This window comes from Suncus etruscus, chromosome 19, assembly GCF_024139225.1.
Source record: "Suncus etruscus isolate mSunEtr1 chromosome 19, mSunEtr1.pri.cur, whole genome shotgun sequence".
Taxonomy (NCBI): Eukaryota; Metazoa; Chordata; class Mammalia; order Eulipotyphla; family Soricidae; genus Suncus; species Suncus etruscus.
The window spans coordinates 31,756,093-31,782,563 of NC_064866.1; the positions used below are offsets into that span (position 1 = coordinate 31,756,093).

General features: G+C 36.6%; 1 protein-coding gene across 1 annotated transcript in view; it reads left to right on the forward strand.

Annotated features, from left to right (window-relative positions):
• FAM91A1 (family with sequence similarity 91 member A1) overlaps positions 1–21,694 on the forward strand; it is a 62,490-nt gene extending 40,796 nt beyond the window's left edge. The window contains exons 17-24 of the mRNA XM_049765676.1: positions 1,091–1,225; positions 1,375–1,488; positions 8,860–8,932; positions 11,377–11,526; positions 12,747–12,851; positions 17,241–17,364; positions 18,578–18,647; positions 21,221–21,694. Of these exons, the coding sequence (XP_049621633.1) occupies positions 1,091–1,225; positions 1,375–1,488; positions 8,860–8,932; positions 11,377–11,526; positions 12,747–12,851; positions 17,241–17,364; positions 18,578–18,647; positions 21,221–21,409 (960 nt within the window). The 3' untranslated portion in view covers positions 21,410–21,694. The remainder of the gene's footprint in view (positions 1–1,090; positions 1,226–1,374; positions 1,489–8,859; positions 8,933–11,376; positions 11,527–12,746; positions 12,852–17,240; positions 17,365–18,577; positions 18,648–21,220) is intronic.
• Positions 21,695–26,471: the final 4,777 nt, after the last annotated feature.

The window sequence follows — 26,471 nt, forward strand, 5'->3', positions numbered from 1 at the left end:
AAATGACTTTTTTTTCCTTTTTTTTTTCCGACCCCACACTCCATTTTTTTCTCTAAATAATGATTTAAACACCGAGGTTACAGACATGTCTGTAGTTGGGTTTTTGTTATAGAATGTACACCACCCTTCACCAATGCAATTTTCCTGCCACCAATGTCTCCCAGGTACCTCCCTCACCCCCAACTTCTGCCAGTTTCTGGGGCAGGCATTCTGCCTCTCTAACTATTATTCTTATGGAATTTGTCAGTGTAGTTACTGTTTCAGTACCAGTGCTCACCCATAGTGTGACCTTCCATCACTAATGTCCCCAATTTCCCCCTTCTCCTCCCACTGCCCCAAGCCTGCTTCATAAGTAAGCACAAATTTACTTTATATTGCTTATAAATTTGCAAAATAGCAAATGTGATGATCAGATCAGTAAGTATTTTTGAAGATTAGTATATTTCATAATAGTGTACTAAAGACTTTGAGGATTTATTGAACCGTTTGGTGCTGGTTGAACTTTCCATGTTACTGATTTTCTTTCTTTGAGCTTGGTGGGATTCTTTGCAACTTTTCCATCAAATTTGCTGTGCATGTACAAGGCTATCAGTACGGTGAAATTTGGAGATGTAGCAGTCCAGAAGGTGTGGAGCTGGACTATTTATATGTCTGATAATGTCAGATGTGGCAGCTGATGGGCCTATTCAGAAAGAAGGGGAACTTGCTCACCCCCATTCCAAGAAGGCCACAGTTCTCAGCCTAGAGATAGATCTACCTAAGACACTAAGACAATTTGCTTAACATTTGTTTTCATAAATTACTTTTTTTTTTTTTTTTTTTTGGTTTTTGGGCCACACCTGGTGATGCTCAGAGGTTGCTCCTGGCTATCGTTCTTGGCTTGGGGACCATATGGGATGCTGTGAATCGAACCAAGTTCTGTCCTGGGTCAGCTGTGTGCAAGGCAAACGCCCTACCACTGTGCTACTGCTCCGGCTCCTTCATAAACAACTTCTATTTAAAGCAGATGTTATAAGACTATATCCAGTTGCGAAATTCGGTTTATTTTGCGAAGTATTACAATCTTACGTTATTTATTTTGTAATTATAGCATATTGGGCCAGCCATCCCAGAAATCAGTTCAGTCTGGTTTAAACTGTACATTTACCATATTACTGGTCAAGGACCGCCATCTCTTTTACTGTCCAAAGGTACAAGACTTCGAAAACTGCCAGATATATTCCAGGTATGTCAGAGGAGGTATTTGCTATTTTAAAAATATTTTTAATTTTAGTTTTGAGGGGGCTCCTGGTCAGGAAGCAGTATTACAATAAGTCTGACTTTGTCCCCTTATTCTAAATGCCATAATACCATTAATTCATTTCTTTTCTACAGGGTTATGATCGATTACTAATAACATCTTGGGGACATGATCCTGGGGTAGTTCCCACATCAAATGTTCTCACCATGTTGAATGACGCTTTAACACACTCTGCAGTTTTGATTCAGGTAATGTATTTGAAATACCTTTGGATTTGTATATTAAAAAAATCATAGTTTGTCTTCTTTTCTGCTAAGTTGCAGTCAAATAGCAATACTTTGAAACTGGTGAGGCTGAAACATGAAAGATTGGATTTGAGTTTAGTTCTGGCTGTTGGCAGTTTGTTTCAGGTAGACACATTGTGGACTTTCAAATTAGATCTCAATTTGCTGTATTTGAAATAAAACACAAAACCTCTAATAGGATATAACTCATATACTGTACAATTCATCACTTGAAATGACACAGTTCAGTAATTATTTTTAGTATATATCTATAGCTATCATCACATTCAATCTTAGGACATTTTCATTCTTTTCATAAAGAAACCCTTTATCTTTAGTTCTCACTTCTCTATTCCTTGTCTGCCTCTTCTGTACTCTATCTCCCAGACCCAAAGAATTCTAATATGGTCTCTTTGTAAATGCCTATTTTGGGTATTTCTTACACTAGAATTCTTATAATATAGAGTGTTTTGTGACGGCTTCTTTCACTTTATAGAATATATTCAGGGTTTTGTCATATCCAGTGTATTACTCCTATATTCTTTTTTTTTTTTTTTTTTTTTTTTTTTTTTTTTTTTTTTTTTTTTTTTTTTGGTTTTTGGGCCACACCCGGTGACGCTCAGGGGTTACTCCTGGCTATGCGCTCAGAAGTCGCTCCTGGCTTATATTCTTGTTATGTCCTAGTAACAAGATTTTTTCTGTATTGATTGTATTTCCTGTATTGATTGACATTTGGGTTTCTCATGCCTTTTGTCTACCATAAACAGTAATAAAAAGTAATAAACATATTTAATTTTTTGTGTGGATATATTTTCGTTTCTCTTGAGTGTGTCAAAGGAGTAGAAATGCTGGGACATAAGGTAACTTTTTTGTTTTTAATAAATTATGTTTGACTATTTTTCAAAGTGGTCGCACCATTTAACCTTTATACCACCACTTGGAATTACCAGAGATTGTAATTACAACCAAGGAGGTGTTAAGTGTTCCTGTGGTTTGATTTTGATTTTCCTGGAGTTAAATCTCTTTTCATGAAATGTTTGGGTTGTTTGCTATTTTATAGCTATTCAGCTTTTACTTAGTTTCCCATTTATAAAATGGAGATGAAAATACCACATATATAACAGAATAATAATGACAGCTAATGGTGTGAAATGAGCAATATATAGTCAGGATTGCTGGTTGAGACCTCAGGTGCACAGCACATCTCTGGTATGGGATCATGTGCCCACTCTATTTAGTAATGTTGATTTACCATTAATGCCTGATCTGTCTCCAAGAATCTTAGATCTGGTGAGAAAAGTTGCAGGAGTGGTTAGAGTCTTTTGTTGTAATGGTTGTTGTTGAGTGCTGAATAGATTTAGCATGGAAGGAAAGTACCAAATCCAACCTTTGGCAAGAAGAAGGGCTTAGGGAAAGTTTCTTAGAGAAAGTGAGACCTCGACTGAGAATCAAAGGCTGAGTTGGAAGAGAGCCAGGCCATACATGGTCGGGATAATCTATTCTGGAAGGCTCTGTTGTTTCTTTTTCATGACCTTCTCCTAGTGTTAGGAATAATGCCTGGCTCAGGAAATTGATTTACTGGATGTGCAAAAAGTGAGTTGAATTAGGCAGTGGTATCCTCTTTTGAACCTCTTAACTGTTAAGTAAGTAGTTTTGAGGTTCAGTTGCAGTATTGGTGTTGGCCAGAGATGGGTCAGAAGTAGGCAGATGTGCTGGCCTCTGTGTCCAGGATACCTGACTGTCATAGTGTCATAGATTGATGACAGCTAGTCAGGAGTGTGCTGAGCAGGGACGAACACAGTGAGTTTGTGTTTTGAGGAGATCAGCTTGGCACTTTTGGGTGGCTGGATAAGGAGAACATTCCCTGAAGCTAAAGGACCAATTAGAATTCTTTTAAGGATGGAGCCAGTTCTAAGAACAGCCTAGACTAGATTAGAGGTAACAAGGATTGAATATTACTCAGCTATGTGAAGAAGATAATTCATCAGAAGTTTAAAAGAATATGTGAAGAAAGAAAATGAGTCCTAAAGCAATATGATGATAAATTGTCAGGGCCATGTTGTTGGGCCTCAGTGCCTATGGATATTTGGAGGTAGTGCTGTCTGTTAGCGAGTAAAAAGTGTTTAAAAAGCACAGGAGAAGCTGACTGAAAAAGAGAGAATCGGGTTAGATGGTGGTTGAAACCACATGAGAGGGAGAAGGAAAGCAGTTTCTGGGGCAGAGCAATGGCTCAGCCATTCACTTCTTACCTGTAAAATCATCACATTGTCACCACCTACCGATAGACAGTATTCAGTGCATCAAGCCAAATTAGGGTTTTTGTTTTTCCCTTGCAAAAACATCATGCATAAGAAAACAAGCTTCTTAGGTGGTACCTATTTTTAAAGTACTTGTAAAGGAGTTTTGCTTTTGCTTAAAAAAACAATGCATCCTTTGTTAAATAATCTCCTGGCTGCCATTTAAAACTTTAAAAAGTTAAGATTTTTTTAGTAAAATTACATTTATTATAGTCTAACCATTTAGGGTTTAAAATAGGAATCAGTGGCATAGAAGCAGGGTGTCAGAAATATATTCAGGTTGTTTACTAATTGGTTAAATGTATATGAATTTCCTTTGATGTAGCTTTTTGTTTTTCCTGATTTAAGTCAAAGTATATGGGAATACCTCTTAAAAAAAGTGTGTTGTGGGGCCAGCGAGGTGGCGCTAGAGGTATGGTGTCTGCCTTGCAAGGGCTAGCCAAGGAAGGACTGCGGTTCGATCCCCTGGCGTTCCATAGGGTCCCCCCAAGCCAGGGGCAATTTCTGAGCTCTTAGCCAGGAGTAACCCCTGAGCATCAAATGGGTGTGGCCCAAAAAAACCAAAAAGAAAAAAGTGTAGTTTTGTTTTCTTTAAGGACACCTTTTTGAAAAATGTATAGTTTTAACAGTGTAGATATCCAGTGTTAAATTTTATTTTATAATGCTTAATATACATCAGTAGTTAAAATCTTTGTGTTTATTGTTTTTACACAATTACAGAATCAAGACAAACTTGGGAATTAAAAATATTTAATGAACATTAATTGAAAGTCATCCTAGGAAATAAAACTTACCTGTATATATGGGAGTATTCCATTTAGACTCAGACTTCTACCATTTTTTAAGTTCTAAATCTGTAGTATGCTTACATTATTCAAAAATAAAACTTTAAAGATAAACAGAGAAGGGCCGCTGTCTTCGTGATGCAGTTGACCCACTTCTTTCTCCCCATCTCACCTCCAAGCCAGAGAGGCACTGTCTTAGTGTTTTGTGTGTCTTCTAGAATTTCTTTGTGTATCTGAATAATTCACACTAACGTGTCCTTCGTGTTCCCATTTGGCTGTTGGAGAGTCTTAGGTCTTCCCGTTTGTTTGCAGCTACATTGAAAATACTTTCTTTAACCAGTCTGTTCGTTATTGGTGGGCATCTTATTTATTTCCAGCTGTATGTAATTGGACTGTTGTGGCAAATGATGTTGATTAAATATCTTTTCAGTGCAAGTTTATAAGTTTTATAAGTTTTTGAGAATGTTAGGAGATAGTAGGAATTTTTCCGTAACTTTTTCAGAACTATAGTCAAACCTTGTGTGATTGCACAGGATCTCCTCCAAAAGTCTTCCCTGAAGGACTCTGAGACACATCCTAGTCACAAAGATGAATTGCATAGATAGGCATAGGATGTTAAAAGCAGCAAGATCAAAAAGGGAAATTACATTCAAAGAAGCATCCTTAAGATTTACAGCAGACCCATCACAAGAAAACCTCAAGGCCAGAGGCAGTGAGTTTTGGGATTTAGTGACAAAACTCAATGAAATGAAATGAATGCTGCATCCAGCCAGACTCACTTTCAAATTTGAAGGAAGTCTAAATAGCTTCATGGATAAACAATAGTTCAGAAACTTGACAGTCTCAAAAATCAGCCTTAAAAGAAAAACTGAAAGGTCTACTTTAAGACAAGACAGACCAAACTCCTACACAAGGATAACACTAAATCTCATGATAATCTTCTCTCTTAATGTCAGTGGACCAAATTCATCAGTTAAGAGACAGAGTGTCAAATAGATCAAAAAACCTGAATCCAAAATTCTGCTGCTTACAAGAAACACATCAAATAGAATAAACATGGACTCAATCATCCAAGCAAATAACTTCCTAAAAAAGCTGGGGTAGTATTGGTATTCATATCAAATGACACAAACTTTAGACTTAAAAAAGTTATAAGGATAAAGATGGACATTTCATAATAATCAAGGGATATGTACAACATATCCCAATGAGGGACCAGCAAAATACTTTTAAAAATTATTGACAAATCTGAAAGGAGACATCGATATCAACACAATAATGGTGGGAGACCTCAAAATCACTGTCACTCCTTGATAGGTCAATCAGGATGAAACCTAACAAGAATATACTAGTTCTGAAAGGAGAAATGAAAGACAGTGGACTAGTATATATAGATAGAGCCCTCCAACCCCAGAAAACTTGATATACATTCTTTTCCAGTGCACATGGATCATTCTCCAGGATAGACCACATGGTGGCCCATAAAACATACCTCCATAAAATCAAGAGGATAGAAATTGAACAAACTTACCTTCTCAGATTATAATGCACTGAAATTAGAAGTGAACTACAAACAGACACGTAGAAAAACAGTAGGTCAGAGATGAAATTAAAGAGAAAAAGATTTCTGGAAACAAATGCAAATGAAGACACAAATTACCAGAATTTGTGGGACATGGCAAAAAACAGAACTGGGACGAAAATTGATAGCTTTACAAGCACACATCAGGAGGGAAAGAGGGGCATACACAATAAATTTATGACACAACTGAGAAAATTAGAAAGTGATCAACAAAAATAGACAGGCAGAATAAAATAAAAAAGCTTAGAGCAGAAATTAATGAAGTAGAAAACCAAAGAAAAATTAAAAATAAAAATAAAAGCCAAAGGTGGTTCTTTGAAAAAATTAAGATTGATAAAACAGTGGCAAAATTCACAAAGGGAGAGAGAGAGAAACTTAATAAACCAAATAAGAAATATAAGACATAATAAATATAAGACATAATAAACCAAATAAGAAATATAAGACAAATAAGAAAAATAAGACTATACCAAAAAGAGCCTAGAAACAATAGATTCAGTGGCAGACTACAAAATCAATGTGTAAATATCAATGGGCTTCTTATATACAAATAATGATACAGAAGAAATGGACCTTAAAAAAAGTCCCATTCACAATATTGACATAGAAACTCAAATACGTTGGAGTCAGCTAAAGAGGTGAAGGACCCATACAAAGAAAACTAAGACACTGCTTCAAGAAATAAAAGAGAACACATGGAAATGAAGACACAGACCCTGTTCATGGATTCGGAAGATTAACATTTTAAAATGGCAATACTCCCCCAAAGCATTGTACAGAATTAATGTAGATTCTCTAAGGATACTCTTGATTGATATTCTTCAAAGAAATGGACCAAATACTCCAGAAATTCATTTGGAACAACAAATGCCCACAACTAGCTAGAGGAAACCTTGGGAAAAGGAATATGGGTGGCATCAATTTCCCCAACTTTAAATTGTATTGCAATTGTATTGTCATTAAAACAGCATGGTATTGGAATAAAGACAGACCCTCTGATCAATGGAATAGATTTGAGTATTCAGAGAATGTTACCTAGCCATAAAATCAATTAATCTTTGATAAAGGGGCAAGAAATGCAAAGTGGTGCAAGGAAAGCCTCTTCAACAAGTGGCGTTGGGACAACTGGTCACATTAAAAAAAGCTAGCTCAGACCTCTATCTAACACCATGCACAAAGGTCATATCTAAATGGTTTAAAGACCTTGATATTAGACCTGGAACCATAAGGTATATAGAAGAACACATAGGTAAAACACTCTATGACATTGAGACTAAAGGTATCTTCAAGGAAGAAACATCACTGTTCAGACAAGTGGAAGCAAGTGGAACTATATTAACTATATTAACACAGAAGCTTCTGCACCTTAAAGGAGATAGTGACTAGAATACAAAGGCCATCCATAGAATGGGAGAAACTACCTAATACCCATTAGGTAAGGGACTAATAGCTAAGATATATAAGGCACTGACAGAACTTTACAAGAAAAACACATTGAACCCCATCAAAAAGTGAGGAGAATAAATGAACAGAGACTTCCTCAAAGAAGAAATACAAATGGCGAAAAGGCACATGAAAAAGTACTATACATCACTAATCATCTGGGAGATACAAATCAAAGCAACAGTCTTATGCCACAGAGACTGGCACACATCACAGAAAAACAAGAAAAATCAGTGCTGGGAGGGATGTGGAGAGAAAGGAAGTCTCATTCACTGCTGGTGGGAATGCAATCCAGTCCAGGCTTTATGGAAAACAATATGGAGATTCCCCATAAAACTGGACATTGAGCTCCCATATGATCCAGCTGTACCACTTCTAGGGATATACCCTAGGAACACAAAAATACAATACAAAAATACCTTCCGTACACCTATATTCATTGCAGTGCTATTTACAGTAGCCAGAATGTGGAAACAACCAGACGAGTGGCTAAAGAAACTGTGGTACATATATACAATGGAATACTATGCAGCTGTCAGGAAAAATGAAGTCATGAAGTTTTCCTATATATGGATGCACATGGAAACTGTTATGCTGAATGAAATAAGTCAGAGGGAAAAAGATAAACACAGAATAGTCTCACCTGTGGGATTTTGGGAGAAAAAAGACATTATAGTAATAATACACAAACAATAGAGATGAGGGCTGGAAGGACTGGCCCACAGTACGAAGCTTACCACAAAGAGTGGTGAGTTCTGTTCGATAAATAACCACAATTAGTAGCTCTCATAACCATGGTAGTGAGTGAGGAAATAGAACAGTAGGCAGGGGATGGGGGAGGAGTGAGATGACAGCCATTGGTTGTGGGAAGGTTGCCTGCACTGGTAAAGGGTTGTTTTTTTGTAACTGAAACCCACCTACCTACAAATATATTGTAATCATGGTACTTAAATAAAGTAGTATTGTGAGAAAAAAGAAGTCTTCACTGAAGTAACACATTTGGCTTTCCTATTAAATCAGCCTCTTTTAGGGATAATCTCAATTTTAGGCACATTGCCTTATAGATTAATAATCATAAGATTGTCATGTAATTGAACAATATAGAAAATTTTAAAGGCAAGTTAATGTGGAGTATGGCATTTAATGATATAATTTTATTGTTTGATGATCTGTTACTGGGTATGCAGGGTTTTCTTACCCTTTTCAACTTGTGTTTCATCACATTTAGGGACATGGTTTGCATGGGATAGGAGAAACTGTCCACATACCGTTTCCATTTGATGAAACTGAACTACAAGGAGGTACCCTACTTTTGAATTATGATCAGTTTATGTATTTACGTTGGTGGAAACAGTAGGAAATGAAGTCTTAGGGGCCAGTTCAGTAGTAAAGTAGGTTGAACACTTGATTTGCTCAACCCGGTTTTAATCCCTTCCATGGTTTCCCAAACCCGCCAGGAGTGGTGCCTCGGTGAAAAGCCAGGAATATGTCCTTAGACCCACCAGATGTGGCTCAGTCCATGTTCTCCCTCCTCCCAAAGAGGTCTTAAATTTTCAATTAATGGAACAGGGGCCATGCTAATCTCTGTATCATTCCAGTTTTAGTATATGTGCTTAGTGAGCCTTAAAATTTCAATTCTAGGATATTAACCACCATTTTGTTTCCAAAGGGGTAGTTTTCTATCATGTGCCTTTTCTCTTCAAGAGGCAATTGAGAACCTTTAGAAAGAATATTTTTTCCCCCAGAGGACCTCTGAAGCAGTAAGAGTCTGCCTCAGAAATAAAGGGAATAAGTAAATACTTGTCAAGATAAAAGGGAAAAATTTTCTCTTTATTAGCATCTGAGTTTCCATGTAGTGTATATCTTAGGCCAGTCTTGTGTTAACATTTTGGTTTGGTTTGGTTTGGGCCACACTAATCAGTGCTCAGGGGTTACTCCGGGCTCTACACTTAGGAATCACTCCTTGAGGTGCTCAAGAGACCATCTGGGGTGTCAGGATTGAACTTGTCATGGTGCAAGGTAAGCGCACCTTACCCATTGTACTTTCTCTCCAACCCCTGTTGTATTATATTTTAAGGTTAGGGATAGGAATGCACAGAAAAGATTTTGCGATTAGAAAATCATGGTGTTATTTTTAGGGGTGGGGTACCTAGGATTGTGTGTTTTTTTTTTTTTTTTTTTGAAGGCCTTTTAGAAAGTTAATTGGAACTGATGCTAATGATTATTTGTACACTACTTAAGTGTTCTCACCGCTAAATTTTATTTTTGTTATTGGGCTATAAGTGGATGGTACTGTTTGAGATAAATTCATTTAGTTGGGATCAAGGAGGGAAAGCTAGAAGTGACAATGATTTAGCAGACATTTAATGAAAGCTGATCAGAATTTCTGTTTAAGCAAATAATTTTCTTCCACTTTTCTAATGTAGAAGATACCCTTTCTGTTAATGATTAAATCATATTCAAAAGAAAAATATTCATGATTAAGAATATAGCAACTGTGTTCCCTGCTTCATACAAAGTAGTTTTTCTGTGTGTTAATTATTATTTTCTGGTATTAAAACTATATCGCCTGGATTTTAGAAAATACTAAATAGTTCAGGTCATTTAAATTATATTAACTCATAAAAGAACTTAAGGGTCTTCCATGATTTTTGTCACCATTGTACTCCTTTTCAGTGTAGAAAAAGGAAGAGAATTTTTACACATAATCTTTTTCTTTTCCATATGGTTAAACTGCAGAACCACATGTTTGATATTAAGATGTTGTCTTTGGCTATTATGAATAAATTTATTTAAATTTGGAAATTGCTTATTCTTAAAAAAATAGCTCTATTTAAAACCCAGCATATTTTGGGAGATATACTGTGCTATTTTATTTTTTAATACTTTAAAATCTGGGGCCAGAGAGAGAGCACAGCAGTAGGGCATTTCAGCAGTATGGAGTATGACACATTTCAGCAGTAGGGTGTTTGCCTTGCATGCTGCTGACCTAGGAGGGACCTGGTTCGATTCCTGGCATCCCATATGGATCCATAGCCTGCCAGGGTAAATTTCTGAGTGTAGAGCCAGGAGTAACCCCTAAGTTCACTGGGTGTAGCCCCAAAACCAATCAATCAATAAATAAAGTTTAAAAAATACTTTAAAATATGTACAAAACAGTCATTCACATAAAGATATAGGACCTTAAAATCTGAAGAATTGATTAATGGTTTTCTTTTCCTTGGCAGATTACTTTGTGAATTTTAATAAAAAAATTTTATATTTAGCTATACAGCATTTTTGTTTTACAAATTTATATATTTATGAGAACGTAGCCTATTATTTAAATAGTAATTATTGATATGATTCAAGTACATTGGTAGTTTCATTTTTAAAGAAATTGGTTTTGTTTCAAGAATAGTTTTTATTTTCATCAACATTTGACAATATGTGTTTTTAATATGTCCCGGAAGAAAAATCTATCAAGTGAACATCTGAGACAGTAGAACTATGAAGTCAAAAAAAAATTGCCAATTTTTGGTTCAATTGCATACTTAGCAGGTAATTTGTTCTAACACATAAAATGCCTTCAGAAGTATGTAACTATTCTATAGGTGCAGCATATCCTTTTAGCATTAGATTCCATCTTACTAGATAAAATATAAATGTAGTACCGGGAATTGTTTAATGAAATGAAAGTATAAAGTTTTGGTATTGTGTTTTTGCTATAAATTCTTATAATGTGATGTCAACTCTTTATTTTTAGAGTTCACTCATGTCAATATGGGTGTGCATAAGGCATTGCAAACACTAAGGAGCAAAGTGGACTTACAGCACTTTTGTGGATATGTCACCATGTTGAATGCTTCTAGCCAGCTTCTGAACAGAAAACTCAGTGACGCTTCGGATGAGAGAGGTCGGCCAACAATTGAGTTCTTTTGAATTAAGAGAAATACAATATTAATATTTAAAGGGACCTCCTTAGGGATTTTAAATTATTAAATAAGTTTTTTTCTAAAGAATAGGAAATAGTAATGACATTATGTGGACAAGTATCTGTTTATATAGAAAAGTTACTAAGGAAACATTTCACTTGAGGTGTGTGCTTTTGATTAATTTGAGTCTCATGATTTGAAATTCTTAAGGTTTTCATTATCACTAGCCCTCCAGTGGTGCATCAACATTCTTTGAATGAGGTATCTTCTCCTGGCCCATATCCTATGACCAGAATCTCACCAGATATGGCAGGAGCATTTTTCAGAGAAGTGGGCTTTTTCAGTTTGGTGATCATTTCTAAGTGTGTCTACTATAGCTGTCATGTTTTTTATTTTAGTTTATATATATATAAATATGGAGTACCTGCTGAGGAGCTAGAGGTGCTCACAGTTGTAAAGACTGATTTTTACTTTGGAGACTAAAAATCAATGCAGGGCAAATGGGCAAGCCAAGTCAACCTCTGGTGCTATGTTAAAGGACTGCAATGGAAGTGTGTTTTAGCTTAAAATGCTCTAGGAAGACAGAAAAGGCATTTCTTGGCCCTGTTAAACCATCAGAGAATGCTTCTTAGAGGTTGTAAGGTTGGAAGTGAGTTTTGAAAAGTGAGAACTAAGCAAAAAGTTGACTGTTCTCAGGAAATAGCAGCCCTTGAGCAAACTGAATGGGATGAAATAATTTTCTTGGCCAAGAGAAAGGATTTATCTTATAGTAGATGAGAATAAAGGAGAGACAAAAAAAAATTTGAAGAGGAGGAACATAATCAGATCAACTATTTCCACAAGAAAGGAACAACTTTTATGATGTAAGTGGAAGTCCAAACTTGTGTTCTTTGTTTCTTTACAGGACTTCACAACCTCAGCATCCTTTAGATTTTGAGTTGGCTAAGTCTGTAGTTGAATAAGTTATAGGAGCAATCCCATGTGTTGTCAGATAGCAATAAAATCTTTTTTTTCACAACACACATGTCTCCAAATATCCCTTGGAGGTTATAAATTTTCCCCTTTGAGAATCACTGATTTAAGGCTGCACTATAATTTCACTTCATCATTACTATTACCTCCAGTCTTTCATGTGAGGATTGATTTATTCATAGATCATGCTGTCAAAATACTAATAAAGAATCTGCCCTTTAATTAAAAGGAGAACCTGATTTGGCTTCTGGCTCAGATGTAAATGGGAGTACAGAGTCATTCGAAATGGTTATTGAAGAAGTAACTATAGATTCAGGCACAAAGCAAAATTCTGGTAAGATTTTATAAATTGTACAGACTCTGATTTCTGAATATTTTAGGTCATTTGTTTGCTCTTACTATCTGTAATGAAACTTTAAAGTTAGGCTTTTTTTTTTCTTTTGGTTTTTCGGGCCAGACTCGTTTGATGCTCAGTGGTTACTCATGGCTAAGCGCTCAGAAATTGTCCCTGGCTTGGGGGGGACCATATGGGATGCCTAGAGATCAAACTGTGGTCCTTCCTTGGCTAGTGCTTGCAAGGCAGACACCTTACCTCTAGCGCCACCTCGCTGGCCCCATAAGTTAGGCATTTTCTTAGAATATTACATATAAGAATAATAATTTAGTTATAGAGATATGAACCCAGAATAACTTCAGTTTTATTCTTCCTATGTTAGATATTTTTATTCAGTTTTTTATAATTTAGTTTTTCATCATCATCATTTGGGGGGAGCACATCTTACAGTACTCAGGGTTATTGGTGATTGAGGCATCATATAATGTACTAGGGATTGAACCTGCAATGGTTTTTGCAAGGCAAATGCCCTTTCACGATACTTTTTATTGTCCCAGATCCCACTTTATACTTCTTTGAATAAAATATCATTTTAAGTATCTGACGTAAATCGTGTGCCATTGTTCCCAGAAGCATATACTTACTCAAAAGACATTCTTTCCAATGATTCACTGATTTCCTCTCTCACCCCTTCTCTCACTCCCTTCTCTCATAATAAGTTTATGTATCTATTTTGTCGCTAAAGCACCAATTTAATGAAAATGCAAGTTATATAAATGATGTAAAATGCTTCTTGCTGTCATTTTTCTTATACTTTAAAATATATATATCTATATATTTTTATTTAAACATCGTGATTACAAGGTTGTACATAATACAGTTTTTTCTCCACATATAAAATTGTTCATGATTGGGGCCAGAACATTGGCGAAGAAGTAGGGCATTTGCCTTGCATGTGGCTGACCCAGGACAGACCACAGGTGCCTCATATGGTCCTCCAAGACAGGAACGATTTCTGAGTAACCTTTGAGCGTCACTGGGTGTGGCACAAAACCCCCCTCCAAAAAAGTTTTTCATGCTTGAGTTATAGTCATACAACATACAACAACCTTCACTAGTGCATTTTTTCAGCCACCAATGTTAAGTTTCCCTCTCACCCTCCCTGACTCCCTCTTCCCTCCCATTTACCCTCTCCGCCTGCCTCAAGGGCAGGCATTTTATTTCACTGTCTTTCTCTCTTCTTTTTTGACACTGTAGTTTGCACTACTGTTAATAACACTGTAGTTTGCACTACTGTTAATGGTGCCATGCATGTCACTTTTTGCATTCAGTTCTTTTTTTTCCTTTATTTAAACATCTTGATTACAAATATGATTGTGATTAGGTTTCAGTCATGTAAAGAACACCCCCTTCACCAGTGCAACATTCCCACCACCAATGTCCCAAATCTCCCTCCATCCCACCCCACCCCCACCTGTACTCTAGACTGGCTTTCCAGTTCCCTCATTCATTCACATGATTATGGTAGTTCTCTGTGCAGTTATTTCTATAACTGCACTCACCACACTTTGTGGTGAGCTTCATGAAATGAGCTGAAAGTACCAGCCTTCCTTCTCATTGTCTCTGAGGATTGTTGCAAAAATAACTTTTATTTTTCTTAAAACCCATAGATGAGTGAGACTATTCTGCGTCTCTCTCTCTCCCTCTGACTTACTTCACTCACCATGATAGATTCCATGTACATCCATGTATAGGAAAATTTTATGACTTCATCTCTCCTGATGGCTATATAATATTCCATTGTGTATATGTACCACAGTTTCTTTAGCCTTTTGTCTGTTGAAGGGCATCTTGGTTGTTTCCAGAGCCTGGCTATTGTGACTAGTGCTGCAATAAATATAGGTGTGAGGAAGGGGTTTTTGTATTGTATTCTTGTGTTCCTAGGGTATATCCCTAGGAGTGGAATAGCTGGGTCGAATGGGAGCTCAATTTCCAGTTTTTGGAGGAATCTCCATATAGCTTTCCATAGAGGTTGGACTAGACAGCATTCCCACCAGCAGTAGATAAGAGTTCCTTTCTCTCCACATCCCCCCCAGCACTGATTGTTCCCGTTCTTTGTGATGTGTGCCAATTTTTGTGGTGTGAGATGGTATCATCGTTGTTTTGATTTGCATCTCCCTGATGATCAGTGATGAGGAGCATTTTTTCATATGCCTTTTGGCCATTTGTATTTCTTTTTTATCAAAGTGTTCATTTCTGCTCCCATTTTTTGATGGGATTAGATGCTTTTTTTCTTGTAAAGTTCTGTCAGTGCCCTGTATATTTTGGATATTAGCCCCTTATCTAATGGGTGATGGGTGAATAGTTTCTCCTACACGGTGGGTGGCTCTTGTATCCTGGGCACTATTTCTTTTGAGGTGCAGAAGCTTCTCAGCTTAATGTATTCCCATCTGTTTATCTCTGCTTCCACTTGTTTGGAGAGTGCAGTTTCCTCCTAGAAGATGCCTTTAGTCTCAATATCATGGAGTGTTTTACATACCTTATGGTATCAGGTCTGATATTTAGGTCTTTAATCCATTTGAATTTTATCTTTGTACATGATGTTAACTGGGGGTCTATGTTTGCTTTTTTTGCAAGTGGCTAACCAGTTTTGCCAGCACCACTTGTTGAAGAGGTTTTCCCTGCTTCACTTAGGATTTCTTGCTCCTTTGTTAAAAACTAGGTGCTTGTATGTCTGGGGAACGTCTGAGAACTCAAGCCTATTCCACTGATCTGAGGGTCTGTCTTTATTCCAGTACCATGCTGTTTTGATAGCTATTGCTTTGTAGTACAGTTTAAAGTTGGGTACAGTAATGCCTCCCATTTTCCTTTTCCCTAGGAGTGCTTTATCTATTTGAGGGTATTTATTGTTCCAGATGAACTTCGTAAGTGTTTGATCCACTTCTTTGAAGAATGTCCTAGGTATCTTTAGAGGAATCACATTAAATCTTTACAATGCTTTGGGGAGTATTGCCATTTTAATTATGTTAATCCTGCCAATCCATGAGCAGCGTATGTGTTTCCATTTCCGTGTGTCCCCTCTTATTTCTTGGAGTAGGGCTTTATAGTTTTCTTTGTATAGGTCCCTCACGTCTTTGGTCAAGTTGACTCCAAGATATTTGAGTTTGTGTGGCACTAATGTGAATGGGATTGCCTTCTTGATGTCCATCTCTTCCCTTTCATTATTGGTGTATAAAAAGGCCATTGATTTCTGTGTGTTAATTGTGTAGCCTGCCACCTTGCTATAAGAGTCTATTGTTTCTAAAAGCTTTTTGGTAGAATATTTAGGGTTTTCTAAGTAGAATATCATGTCATCTGCAAACAATGAGAGCTTGACTTCTTCCTTTCCTATCTGGATTCCCTAATATCTTTTTCATGCCTGATCGCTATAGCAAGCACTTCCAGTACTATGTTGAAGAGGAATGGTGAGAGCAGACAGCCTTGTCTTGTACAGAATTTAGAGGAAGACTTTTAGTTTTTCTCCATTGAGGATAATATTTGCCATTGGCTTGTGGTAGATGGCTTTAACTAGATTGAGAAAGGTTCCTTCCATTCCCATCTTGCTGAGAGTTTTGATCAAGAATGGGTGTTGGACCTTATCAAATGCTTTCTCTGCGTCTAATTGATAAGATCATGTGATTTTTATTTTTCTTGTTGTTGGTGTTGTATATGATGTTGATAGATTTACGGATGTTAAACCATCCTTGCATTCCTGGGATGAAACCTACTTGGTCGCAGTGTATGATCTTCTTGATGATGTATTGGATCCTGTTTGCCAGGATTTTGTTGAAGATCTTTGCATCTGTATTCATCAGGGATATTGGTCTGTAATTTTCTTGTTTGGCAGCATCTCTGTCTGGTTTTGGTATCAAGGTGATGTTGGCTTCATAAAAGCTGTTTGGGAGTGTTCCTGTTTTTTTAGTTTCATGGAAGAGCCTGGCTATGATTGGTAGTAGCTCCTCTTGAAAGGTTTGAAAGAATTCATTAGTAAATCCATCTGGGCCCGGGCTTTCTTTTTTGGGCAGATGCTTGATTACAGTTTTAATTTCCTCAATAGTGATGGGGGTGCTCTTATCTAGAGTTCCAACTATCAGTTTCATTGTAGACCCCTCTCTGCTCAACTGTGCTCTTCATTCTTTGTGTTAAGCTTCCTAATCCTCTTCTCTGTTGTCTCTGAATATCATCCTCTTATTGTCTTTTATTTTCCTTATATACCCCAGATCAGTGAGCTTATTCTTGTTTATCCCTGTCCCCCTGACTCAGTTTCACTCAGCATAACCTCCATGTCTATCCATGTATAAGCAAATTTCATAACTTCATTTTCCCTAACAACTACGTATCTTTTTGTAGTTGCCACAATAGAAGAAGATTGGGTTCCTCTGGAGCTGTGCTTTGGGATTCCATTGTTTAGTTCTGAATTAAATCGAAGAGTATGTAAAAAAATTGCTACACATGGCCTCTGCAGAAAAGAAAGGTGAGGGTTTGTATTGATTGTCATCTTTTCATCTCTTAGACTGTCCTTACTACACACTTGTTTATTTAGTGTATTTATGATGCTCCTGTATATATGTTGATTGACTAATGATAGCTGGTTTAAAGGTTTACCATATTTTTCAAAATTAAACTTCGGTAGTTTAGAAATTAGGCGTATGCTGACATTTTCAGCATGCACTTTAACTATATAGCATAATAATTTAGCATATTTTAGTTATATTGTTACCCAAATATGCTGAGTGTAGCAAAATGACAGACTTATAGGCAGTTAGGAATTTCACTTTTTCAAATATGTAATCAGGTACAGAAAATTTGTTTTTTTCCATTTCTTATTCTTCACCTATATTGACACAAATTGTGTTTACAAAGTGATTATTTTTTGGTGATGTGGACGAACATCTACTTCCCTTCAGACATTTTCTCTAGTGAGCAATTATAAGCTGTCAGAAATGCCATGCAGGTGACTTCCATATGCCCTCTCTTTTCCTATGGGGATGGTTTACAAGAGGAAATGTCATTGAGTGTCATGATCAAGTATGAGAAGAGTTATAGCTACAGAACACCTTGATATCTCAGAGAACAGACTTGGTCACTTATTTAACTGGTTTAATGGCAGTTTAGATCAGAAAATTGAAATTACTCAGTTTAGAAATAGTTCCAAGCTATCCTGTGAAATTAAAATAAAATAATGTCTTAAGTCAAAATAGAAATGCACAACTTTAAATATAGCTGCTAACTGGTTTATCAACCTGCACATTTAATAAATCTTAATTTAGGTGAGTTGATATGTGTTAAGTCTGTTAGCCTTTTTCTCATGATGGCTTTTAAAATGAGCTTGTATATTTACAATTTGTGTCATAGTTACCAATACCTCCAAGTTCTTGTGGTTCTTATAGCATTCTATTTATTAATGGTTTTAAACTTCTTTTATTGGGAAGAATTTTTTGATAACTGGTTATACATAATGTTTTAATTCAAAACACTTATAAAAGTTATTATACCATATTAAAACAGGTAGGAATTCATTCCACTGACAGGAAATCAAGAAATACTTGAAAAATATTTTTCACAAAATTTTATGTAAGCAGTGAGGCTATATATACAAATAAATATGTATTTCAGTTGCTAAAATTAAATGTAGAGATGTTAGTTTTTGCAATTTATTTTAAATTTTCTCCTTCCTTTTTTTCCAGCCTTCAAGACCTTTTACATTCCAGTAGAAAACTCTCTTTACAAGTCCTTAACTTTGTTCACTCATTCCAGGTAACACAATCTATATAAATTTAAATGTTTTTTTATATAGAATGCAAACATCTTTATTTGTGGGGAGTGGTTTGAACCACATCCTGAGGCTCTTGGGTTTCTCCTGGCTTTGTGCTCAAAAACTCCTGACGAGCTTGGGGAACCATATGGGATGCCGGGAATCGAATTTGGGTAGACCAAAGCAAATGCCCTACCTGCTGTGGTATTGCTCTAGCCCCAGAATGCGACACTTTTTGATTTCTGTAGCACACTTGCAAGGAAATAAGCACTAATTTTATTATTGTTGTTATTATTTAGTTTTAGTTTTTAGTACTAGCTGTACTCAGGGATTACCCTGGTTTTGTGCTCAGGGATGACTCCTTGAAGGACTTGGCAGATCATATGTGGTGTTGGAGATCAAATTCAAATTAGCAACATGCTGTGCATGCACCCTACATTCTGAGCTATTGCTCCCACCCTTAAGCACTAAGGGTGCTTAATTTGGTAAATGAAGATGCTTAGATTCAGGAAGTAATTGATTTGCATAAGATTTTCTTTGCGTGGTCTTCAAGTTTTAAAGCAATGTTACACAGTGTATAATACTGCCTTTCTAGGCCTACTGGAATGCTGGTGGGTATTTGTGTGTGATAGCCTAGGGTGTAATTGAGGCAGGTGGGCATTGCTGTTTGTTTAAGTCAAAGAAGCTAGAGTCCCAGGAATACTGAGTGATTTTCTTTTTCTTCTCTTTTTTTTTTTGAAAAGGGGTGGTAGGCCAAAGAAGGAGCTTCTGGTGAACTCTTCCTTCTGTGCCAGTGGTTAAACAGAAATGTATTAAGCATCTTTTACAGACCACACCCTGTTTAAGATACTGGCTCATGGATGTGGTCCCCCCACATGAATAAATTCTAGTGTCTTCTGTGGGTGAGATGGTGTTGTTTGTTGTGGTAAAAGACATTGGTCTAAACCAGTGTTTCTCCAAAGTAGATGATAATTGCTGCTGTTGCTGCTGCTGTTTGTGTGTGTGTGTGTGTGTGTGTGTGTGTGTGTGTGTGTGTGTGTTTGGGGGCTAGGGTTTGCCGATATGATTCAGGGAGTGATAGTAGACTCAAGTGCAATTGGGGAATAGTTTCTCTTTGTTCACTGGAAGACAGCAGATGTGGTTTTGAGAAATGTTTTTCTGAATAGCAGGGTGGTAAACCAAATAAGTTTGGAAACTTTGCTTTAGATGTTTGTCTTTCAGAGAAGGAATGAAAGAACACTTTAGATATGATTTATAGATAAACCTTGAAAGTAGAATTTTTTTCAGAATATCTGATCAACAATATGAATTTGGAACTTTGGTTTTATTCATGCATTCTCTGAATACTTGAATCTGTACTGTTGCCCTTCCGGAGAACTAGAGAAACAATGGGCCCTACAGAGGTCACTCCTGCTGGGTTCAGGGAGCAAACAGGTTGCCAAGGATTGAACTCATGTCAGCCTAATGTGAGCAAGCACCATCGTGCTTATGATAGTACTCAGTGTACTCTGGCCTTGGTGGTGGGTTTGCAGTTGGAACGTTAAATACCCAAAGCTCTGTTATCCATAATTTTGTAAATCACAATGAATGAAAGAATAGAATAATCAGGGCAAGAGAGAGAACTTGGTGTTCCCAAGTGCCACATGGTCTTCTGAACACCAAGTCACAAGCCTGTGATCCCCTAGCAAAAAAATGATAATAAAGTGTACATATATCACTAAGGAGGGTATATAATACTTAGTGTATGAGACGACTGTGTGTGCTTAGAACACTGCATGTGGCTAAGAAACTGGTTTAGCCTACTGGCATCGTCTGTACTGGTAGTTATGATGAATAAATAAAATAAACTCACTTTGGATACATGTTTTAGGTAGATTGATAGAACTTGATGATGAATGTGAGGGAAAGAGGAATAAACAGTGCCTCATTTCTTCACTAGTCTGATGCTTGGAATAGGAAGGGGGAGGGCAAGGGGAGCAGGTAGGGAAATTTTGGGTGTTGGATTTATAGATGAGGTGAAGAAGATAAATATTTGTGGAGTATGTCAAAGAGAAGTCAGTTAAGGTAGATGTTTGGATGCTGGAGTCTGAGGAGAAATGTGTTGAATATAGTAACCTGCAAACCCTGGTGGTGCATAGATCATTCTTGATGCTTTTGTAGGTTGTAGGAGTTTTTTGCTTTTGTTTTGGAGCCACACCCAACAATGCACAGGAGTTACTCCTGGCTCTGCACTCAGAAATCACTCTTGGCAGTACTCGGGACCATATGGGATACGGGAGATTGAACACAGGTTGGTCGAGTGCAAGGCAGGCGACTTATCCTCTCCAGCCCCAATTGTGAGGTTTTTAGAGGTTGCCTTAGAACTCTTTCCCTCCATAGTCTCATAGCCTGTTTCTTCTTTGAGTTGGCTCACTCACTGCATGCCTACTCCCAGTAGTCACGTTTGGATTTCTTAAATTCAGAATCATTGGTCATTGGGTTTGTGGAGAGGATCTTCGTTTAAACATCTGCAGAGTAAGTGATTTGGATCAAGTGTTGAATATAGACTCTCTGTCTTGTTTTTTTCATCTTTCAGGAAGGTGCTTCAACATTGGATCTCCACACAGAGGCCAGCTTTTCAAGTTTGCTTTCCCAGTCCTCCTCCTATGCTGACATGGGAGTCCCTCTGCCTGCAAAGAACTTAATTTTTAAAGATGGCATCTTATCAGAATGGAGTGGACGGTCACCTTCCTTGCGTCTCGTCACAAATCTCCATTTGCAATAATTCAGTGTCACCGATCTTTGCCCACACTTCCTGCCTTTTTTCTTTTTTAACATTTATTTTGAGTGGCAGCCACTGACTGAAAAGGCACCCCGTGGCAGCAGTACGGGGCCTAAGCGACTGATATAAATGCTGGTGGGAAAATACTTCTGAACATGCCTCGTTACTGTACTTCCGAATGCAACAGAACTTGTGAGCAGTCTGCACTGTATTTTTTTACCTTGAGACAATCCGCATTTCTTTTTTAAAATGAAGAATATACTTTATAGGCTTTATGATGACTGTTAAGTTTATCGACAGTCACTGAATATTGCAATGCTAATTTTATATGTTAGTTTATCAAACATAAATCTTGTTTAATTTTATATTTTGTTACTTAACTCTTTTGGGGGATCACGTTAAGAGGTGGAACTCTTCCTCTGAAAAGGTTTCTTGGTATTGAACGCAAAAGTCTTAAAAGTGAATCGACCGAATCGAGAGAGGATCTGGTGGGGCATTAAGAAATTTCTCTGGATATCTGTAAATTATGTATATCGGCTGACCTTTGTCGAAGGTATGTAAATCTGCATAGTTTTGTATAGCTTAACCTTGATTTATAAGGTTTATAATGAGAATATGATTCTGCATTGACATCTCATGAATAGCTTAGGAACACATTCTATTTTATAATCAACATTTATATGTGGACTTCTTTTATCATTCTCCTTGGGCTTTATACTTTGAGAGTGTCTATGGAAAAAATAGCATTTATTTTCCTCTCTTGTAACTGTGTTTGTGGCACATTTCACCCAGACTCACTTTTTGTTTAGTAGCTTTGTTAGGAGCTGAATTGTTAGGAGATTGAATCTGATGTTTTCAAACCAAGGATCGTGATTTTTTTTAGGTTGTGAGTAGATAATAAAGGCATTAAGTCTGTGTGTTCTGATCAAAACTCTTAAACCTACTTTGAAGACATATCATTATCCAATATAGATTTGCAAATTCATGTGAATAGTTTTGGAGGAAATGATAAAAATTATCAAATTACTTTCACATAGTTCTTGGATTATTGATTCTTTGAGTATTTCAAATAGTAAAATAATTGGAATTCTATTTTAGATATTTCAGTTTTACCTTCTTTAGGAAGTTTGTGCAGTATTAGAGTTTCTCATAGGATAATGGCTTGCTCATTTAAATTATAGCCACATGAATCGGTCAAACAATATCCACTTAAAATACTAGAACTAAATTAACCTAAGCATTTTTGCTGATAATCTGTGTTCTTTATAGGACTAATGTTTGTGTGTTTAGCAAACTTCTGGAAGTATATATGCCTTTCTTAAAGCTATTTAAAGAACCAGGCATTCAATACTAGGGCCTACTGGAGAATTGAAACTTTTGGAAAAGATCACGCAAGTAACACTTGTGGTATGTTTGGGATAAATGTAGTAACATCTGGTTTTCCACATTGTCTTACATGAAGTAGACACCAAGTGTTTCTTATATATGTTTGTCTGTAAAAGAAAAAATGCATACCAATATTGAAATAATTTCCTATGGCTGTGAATTACCTGTTTATTTTTCCAATTATTGTTACTGTACATTCCTAGTGTAATTGATTAGGTCTGTTGGTAACTTGTACAATTTTCAACCAAAATTTGTAACTTTGATTGATTTGATCAAGGCTCTTTTAATCTCATCTTTCTTTGCTGTGTTTGAAATGGCTATTCTCTATTAACAGTCTAAAGCATATCGTAATGACATGTACACTAATTAAGAATTGAATCTTCTTGTTTGCACGGAACCCAGTGTTTAGGATTTGAAACATAGGATGATTTGATAGATAATGAAGAAAGGAAAAAAAAACAACACAAAAATGATAATGAGTTTTAGAGAAAGTTACTGAAAAAAATATACAGTCATCTCTGGTTTCTCTTAGGAATAAGGAAAGTCTGATCCCAACTAAAAACCTCTCTTTTAAGGAAAGAAAAACTGCTGCTTATTTAGAGCTAATCTGAAAGCTGCATTTGTGCTTTGTCTATGAATTTGGCTTTGTTTTATTCATGTTAACTTACATAAAGGCCCATTTAAATCTTTTCATTGATAGCTCAGTTCACAAAAGGTAAATTTAAAATACAGTCCTTATTTTCACCAAAGATTTGTGAAAGCATTTTTATCATTTCTTTGTGTGTGTGCAAACGTTCATTACACTTTGGACTGTCTTCTCCTAACACCCTCTTTCCCCCATTCCTCTTTAGTACAGCGTAAGCCACAGCAAACTTTCTTTAGGAACCAAGAGAAAAAAGAAATACAAAAAGAACTTAGAATTTTAGTATGGTACAGTTTCCTCATTCAAGTGGGTCTATCTAAAGCCATGCAACTTATGTCAGAAATAATGCTCATCTGATTTCCTTTTTAAATATGGGGTTTGTTTTCCTTCTATTTGATGTTTTCAGTTTTTCTGCCAAGTATTCATGTTTCTCTTTTATGTTCAGTGTTTCAAGACACATTTTGTATTTAAAGATTTTAAAGTACCAGAACTGTAATTGAGTAAGTACATTGGGCTGTTTTCCATATGATGTTAATATTATACAATGATCTGTATAAAGTGTTGTCAATTTGATTGTTGACACATATATTATGTTTACAATAAACTGTGTTGTTGATCAAGCTACTGCTAATGTGGGTATAATTATTTATAAGTTCTTTAATGTCAGGGCCAGAGAAGACCCCAACAAGAAAGAGTTAGGAACAGAGTTTATCCTTCATCTTCTGACTTACTTCATTTAACATAGTATTCTGTAGGTCCATCCATGTTGCTTCAAAATCCATGATTGTATCATTTCTAACAGGAACAGAGTTTAATAAAGGAATAGGCAAAGCTAGAAGGCCAGGGGCTTACAGCCAGCCCCCTATGCTGAGAGGGAGAGAAAGAGCCAAGGTTGAGACTAGGGCAAGGAGTCAGCCAGGGAAACAACCTAGAAAAGGAAACAGTAGGAGGAGCAAAAGACAGCAGGAGTAGTGAGTCTGGCAAACAGTTTCTCCAGCAATATGGCAGTGACCATCCAGTAGGAACAATCCAGCCACCCCCCACCCAAAGCTTCAGCTCAGGGGCTTATATATCAAGTGGCAGTTACAGGGGACCCCTCCTAACAGTCATCTTAACTCTTAAAGGAATTGGAGCCATCTTATTGCTGACCAGGGACCATAAAAGTCTATTCCCTTATACATAATCTTAAGTGTAGGGATGCTTTCAGCGTGATAATGGCTTTCCAGTATTTAAAAAAAAAATTTGTTTTTTTATAATAATTTCATATTTACATAATGGTAGTCCAAAGTTTAATAATAATTTCAGATTCTTACTGATAGTAAAGAGAGATTTTTTCTGTTTCTTTTGAGAGCTTTCTCTATTGTGAGAGAAGTATGCTGAGATTCAGAAATTAACTCTGTACAATACTGTTTAATAAGCAGACTTCATTTGATTTTCCCTCTTTTTCATTGTTATACTTTTGCCCCAGGATCCAGTCTAGAATGCTCATTGCTTTTATTTTGTCATTACAGCTTTCTTAGTCTCTAATCTGTGCCATTTTTCATTTTTCATGACCTTAACATTAGTAAAGAGAAGCAGTTGGTTATTGTCTGTCCCTCAAGGTGGGTTTGCCACTTTTTTTTTTTTCATGATTAGAGTTGAGGTTTTGCTTTATCAGGAAAATCAGCAAGAGTTCTGGTGTGGTCAGTATGCCTTGCATGGGGTACCTGATTTCAATAGGTGTTTCTGGTTATTGTTCCTTCAGTGGTTAAGATGATGTGTGTTGGCTAGATTTTTCCCAGTGTATGGTGACTTCCTACTCAGCAATCAGCCATTTTTTTCTTTGGGACAGGTATTTAGTAAGTCATGCCCACAATCAAGGATGGAAATTCAACTTCATTTTCTGAAGTTGCCATGTATATGTGTGCATATGTATGTATGAAAAAAATTTATTATGCCTGTATCCATCTAGTTGATTTTTAGTATGAAATCATAACTGTAACTTGGGTTAAATTTCAGTATTGTTACTATACAAATTGTTCTACCTTTCATGAATAGAAATTGTTGAGTCCTAAGTCCTTTTGATACAACTCCCATCTTTTTAGACTATTTCTTCCTGGTCGTAAAAGTACTGTCTGGATACTAGTCCTAGAACTAGTTTTTGGGGGGACTGGGATTTAGAAACCAATCTAACCAATCCTTGTTTGCCTTTTTGCTCACTTCTAACTTCTTTTAGTGTGAAAAACCTGGTTCTTTTAAAACAGGCCTTATCTATATTCCTGTGAAAAAAATTGATCAACTCTCCAGTGGGCTTTTTTTTTTTAATTTTCTGTCCTTTCCTTCATTGTTAGAGGTTCAGGCACTTTGGGTGGGGGGCATTTCACTCAGTGCTCAGGGGTTACTCCTAGTTTAGCACTCTGGTCATTCCTGGTGGTGCTCAAGGCCGATCCCTGGCTCTGTTTTCAGAGATGAGTCCTAGCAGGGCTAGTGGTACTGGGACTCAACTTGGGTTGGCTGTGAATAAGGCAAAAAGCCTTACCTGCTAAAAGCTCAAGCATATTTTACAGAGACAAAGAGCTGAGTAAGCCATCATATGTATTATTCTAATTTCAGGGCAGACATAATATTGGTAACCAGGACACTCGCTTTATTTTTTGTAAGTATAGGATGTTAAAGATGGTCATCGTTTTGTCTATTTGTGAAGTTCGCCTGTTGACTTTCTAGTCTTCATTCTCAGGGTGGTTTCTTCTTTTTAAAATATTTTGGTCTGCTTTCTGCACACGTATATTCATTGCAACACTATTTGCTAAAGCCAGAATCTGGAAACAACCCAGATGCCTGACAACAGATGAGTGACTACAAAACTGTGATCCATTTACACATGGAATACTATGTAGCTGTCAGAAAATATGAAGTCATGAAATTTTCCTATACATGCATGGACATGGAAACTATTATGCTAATTGAAATGAATCAGAGGGATAAAGAAATTATTGTAATAATACACAGAGACAATAGAGATGAGGACTGGATGAACGGGCTCCCGATATGACAAAG